The sequence below is a fragment of the Stegastes partitus genome, unplaced genomic scaffold (assembly GCF_000690725.1).
Source record: "Stegastes partitus isolate 25-593 unplaced genomic scaffold, Stegastes_partitus-1.0.2 Scaffold393, whole genome shotgun sequence".
Taxonomy (NCBI): domain Eukaryota; kingdom Metazoa; phylum Chordata; class Actinopteri; family Pomacentridae; genus Stegastes; species Stegastes partitus.
The window spans coordinates 32221-36691 of record NW_007578124.1 but is presented as its reverse complement, the minus strand read 5'-3'; the positions used below and the strand labels follow the sequence as shown (position 1 = coordinate 36691).

The following is a 4471-nucleotide window of genomic DNA, read 5'->3' as shown; positions in this document are numbered from 1 at the left end:
TTTTCAATACTAATCCACATACTGAAATTATAAATGGAAACCTGGCTAAAACCGAAGATTTGCAGTTTGGAGGCTGCTGTGAACAGATTTTTTCGCATCCATCTCTCCATAGTATAATGTACGTAGTATACGGTTTTTCTTAAGATGTTATTTTCACGACTTCATCCTTCAAATTCTGGTCTGTTTTACACATAGAAACAAAACCCACATTTAAAGCAGAATTTTCAGGCCTTCAGCTAAAAGCTTGAGGTCCATTTGTTTGGTGCAACTATGCGTGACGTTGTTGAATCACGTTTTCCACACAGCGCTGATTGCTTCCATCAGAAATACACTGACTGCACCAAACAGGAGCGCACCGCTTTCCAAAACAATAGACAGTTATTTCGTTCCGTTTGAATCCCTCAGGTAGACCTGCTGGCTCTCGTTCGGCCCTGAAACCCTGCCGAGGCGCTCATTTACACAGACTCACACGTGCATGCACGATCTTGCGTGCACACTCACAGGAAGTCTGCAAGGCTTCAGTCTAAGCTTGTCTTTTTCCGTCTGCCCGGCCAAGACCTGTTACAGCGCCGCTTAAGTTCAATCTCCTTCCAATCACTGGAGTGGCACACCGACACACACACACACACACCGACACACACACACACACACAAGGTGAATTGTCCAAGGCGAAGGCGCACACATGTGTTTGTGTCTACATCTGACTTCACTGTCTGGCTTCACGAGAGAAACAGTGAGTTGAGACAGATGTAGGACTTTTCTGCAGACCAGATGTGAGGATCGTCTCTCTGTGCCCTCCGATTGTCTGGAAGTCTTTCACTGGCAGCTGCTTTTCTTTAAGAAACAAGGAAAGCAGAAAAATGGAAACTCTAAGTACACAGGATTTCAAGTGTTTATCAGGAACCTATAGTGGACGTAGTACAGCTGAAACCAGAAGTTTACATCCACTGTATAAAAAGACATAAAACCTTTTTATTCTCACCGTCTGACATTAAATCAGACTAAACTTTTCCTGTTTTAGGTCAGTCAGGATCACCAACATTATCTCTGTTTGCTAAACACCAGCATAATGAGAGAGAGAACTTTTTATTTNGAGCGTCTGCAGCCACACTAGGAACTATTGTACTTTGGCACAGAGGAGTTTTGAATGACGTTTACATGCTGATGTTTGACATGTTTACTGTTTTAATCCAGCATTTTATGTACGCTAATGTTGGCTAATTATCACCAAACACGCAGTAGAGTTGAGGGTGATGGCGGCTTTGGACTGTGATGCTCAGGGAGGTGCAGATGTTTCCAAGAACGACCCCTTGTTCACCCCTTTCAGCCTTCCTTCCTTTTTCCATCTGACAGCTTAGATGGTGAAGCTCTATACAACACACAGCGGAGGGTTTGTTATTTAGCCCGTACAACGGGTTTATGTTGTTGACGCCGATGTTAGAGAGGAGACGACGGCTGCTGAGCATCAAGAAGACAGACAAAGTGGCCTCTTTTCAGATCTTGCCGTTCAGGCTGACCTAAAGTGGCCTGAAAGTTCCCACTGTGGAAAAATGTCTGGACCAGACTTCATGACAATTCATCCAATATTTTATTTTTTTTTTTTGACTTACAACCACAAATGTAAACTGTGGTAAATATTTAGATGTTTTCTGGGAATCTCAATGTTCAGGATCACCACGTCAGGGAGGCGACAACACTTTCCTTCTGAGACAGGCCTGCATGTCAATGAGAATTGTCTTTATGGCTCAGATCGTACGGAGGCTCAGGTCTTCTGCACACATCCAGCTGTTGGTGTGTTTCCTCCTGGATCAAACAGTTTGACCGACAGGCCGACGCTGGCAGCTCGGCTAAAGAATGTTATCGAAGACTTCCCACAGCATCGTCTCCTCCAGAGTCTGTTCATGTATGAAAAGAAGTCTAAAGGGAGTAACGTAACACTGGTGCTTGTTATGACAGCTGCGTTGGCAGGGATTTATTTTGAAGTAATATTACAGGGTTTTTCTTGGATGGCAGCAAAGGCCTGATGTTTAAGCTGACAATCCAGTATCTGCAGGACTACAGGTCTGATGCCCGCAGCAGCGTGGCGTCTTATTAAAGTGTCACGGAGCAAGACTCAGACTGAAGCCTTTACTTGCTCACACATCAGAAGTCACTCTGGTAAAGTGCTCTGGCTTGGATGTAAATGGATTATTAAAAAAAAAAAAAAAAAGTGCCATTCAGACTGAGAAATGTAGCTCATTGTTATTGGCTGTTTGGGAGCCGGGCCAAACAAAAGTTCTGGTGCCACACAAATCGCCTTTCCTCTTTGATGCTGGCTTCAGCACGGTTGCTGACCTTAATGCATTGTGTGTGTGTGTGTGTGTGTGTGTGTGTGTGTGTGTGTGTGTGTGTGTGTGTGTGTGTGTGTGTGTCAGTCAGGCTTTGATCGTTAAATTAGGTGAAGTCCCGAGTGCACATCAGCTGAATGGCTTTCAGGAGTGAACCCAGCAACACCCTCCTCGCTAACAGCACTTCCACTTAATAACGCTCCGCCACCGTGTGTTTGTCAATTCAGTTCAATTTAATATGCTTTGTTGGCATGGAAATTGAGAAAATATTGCCAAAGCATCGAGATAGAGAGCAGAACGTTTCTCTCTCTCGCTCACCCCAGGAAGTTATTTTTAGTTTGTGTGCATGCGTTGTTGTTCGGCCGATTGAACAGACACGTTAGCGACGAGCACGACAAACACACAACTAATTACAGCAGAAGGTGCCGACACACTCGGTGGCTCGTCCTCCCTGCGATCTGAATCAGTTGGTGGAGGGTGTGTGGATGGGTGTGGACCTTGTAAAAGTCAAGTGATTTATCTTATTGGCCTCCTCCTGTGTGGTCCTGACACACACACACACACACACACACACACACATGTGAATGGTATAAAAAGACTCATTTTCCTTCATGCACAGACGATGGCATTAGGCAGAACGGACCAGGCTGTCACCAGTTCCCCCGTGTCTCTGGTGTCCGCTCTGTCTTCAGACCTGTTCTTTGTTGTTGCTGTTTTAAAACGTATAATCAGGGCTCAGCTCTGTCTCATGCATTTCATTGCACCTGTGGTTCTGAATACATATTTGCAGATTTTGCAGGTCTCAGTGGACGCGTACAGTGTTACTGCTCCACACACACGTTTGCAAATATTTTTGGTTCAGTAAAACCCTGTTTGGTTCTGAAAACAGCAATATATCACCCTGCATCAGGCAAATATGTGATAGTTTAAGCAAAATTCAGGCGAGTGTGTTTGAGGTGTGCCTTAAAATACATCCACAGGTGTGCCTCCAATTAACTCACGTGTTGTCAATTAACCAATCAAGAGCTTCCGAAGCCATGACATCATCATCTGGGCTTTCCCAAATAGTTTGTAGGTATCTTAGTGGATGTAAACTTCTGACTTTGAAGAAAGTAATAAAAAAAATCCTCTCTCACATTATTCTGGCATTTAGCAAATAGAAATGATGTTGGTGATCCTGACTGACCCAAAACAGGAACAGCTTGAAGTTCTGATTTAATGTCAGACGGTGAGAATAAAAAGGTTTTATGTGTTTTTATACAGTGGATGTAAACTTCTGGTTTCAACTGTAGATGGAGTGATAAAAAAAGATAAAAGGCATGAGAATGAAATAATGATATATAAGATATGTGTCAAAGGTTTGAGCTGCTCCAGCACCACAGACTGCTCATTTTTATAAACACTGACAGAGCAGCAGAAACAGTAAAGTGACTTGAGAAGAGACTCGGTCTTTGTCTCTGCTGTAGAGACGGTGAGGAGCTCCTGTCTCAGTACAAACCTGAGACGGTAAACTACGTCCTCAGTCTCCCTGACAGCTGTTACAGAAGGTGTACCGACCCCAAAGACACTGAAGGTGGAAGCAGGTGAGTAACATCGGCCAAACAGGACATTTTACTGAAGCGACACAGCGCTTTAAATGAAAATGCCCTTCAATCTTCTTTTCTCCTCTCCTTCAGGCCAAGCTCTCGCTGTTCGGTCCAGTCCAGCGCTGAAGATGAGATTGAAGCGATGATGGAGAAGCTGAATGTCACAGAGATAACCCAGGTGGTGGACCGCCTCAGGTAGGTGGAGCACAGTGTTCCCATCTGATGGAGTTTAGAGGCCTGAAAGCAGCTGTCAGTAATTTAGTCATATTGTTGTGAAATCTCATATTTTCCTAACAATTCAAAAGCAATATGATGAAGGTCATTCCTACTAATAAGCATTCATACATTAGTCTCCTGGATTTTCAGTTCTGTTTAGTTTTTGGAGCTCTATTGTTCGTCTCAGATCATCGTCTGGCTGCATGTCGTTGCTCTCACTGTGTTTCAGTGACGAACCCCTAAAATGGTAAAAGATCTGCACCTAAATCGTGCTTTTCTACCGTAGCTTCACTCAAAGCGCTCTACAGTGTTTCCCATTCGCACACCGGTGGCGACAGAGCT

General features: G+C 44.2%; 1 protein-coding gene across 1 annotated transcript in view; it reads left to right on the top strand.

Annotated features, from left to right (window-relative positions):
- ccdc24 (coiled-coil domain containing 24) overlaps positions 1-4471 on the top strand; it is a 24233-nt gene that overhangs the window by 10783 nt on the left and 8979 nt on the right. Inside the window, exons 3-4 of the mRNA XM_008285280.1 lie at positions 3794-3910; positions 4004-4108. Of these exons, the coding sequence (XP_008283502.1) occupies positions 3794-3910; positions 4004-4108 (222 nt within the window). The remainder of the gene's footprint in view (positions 1-3793; positions 3911-4003; positions 4109-4471) is intronic.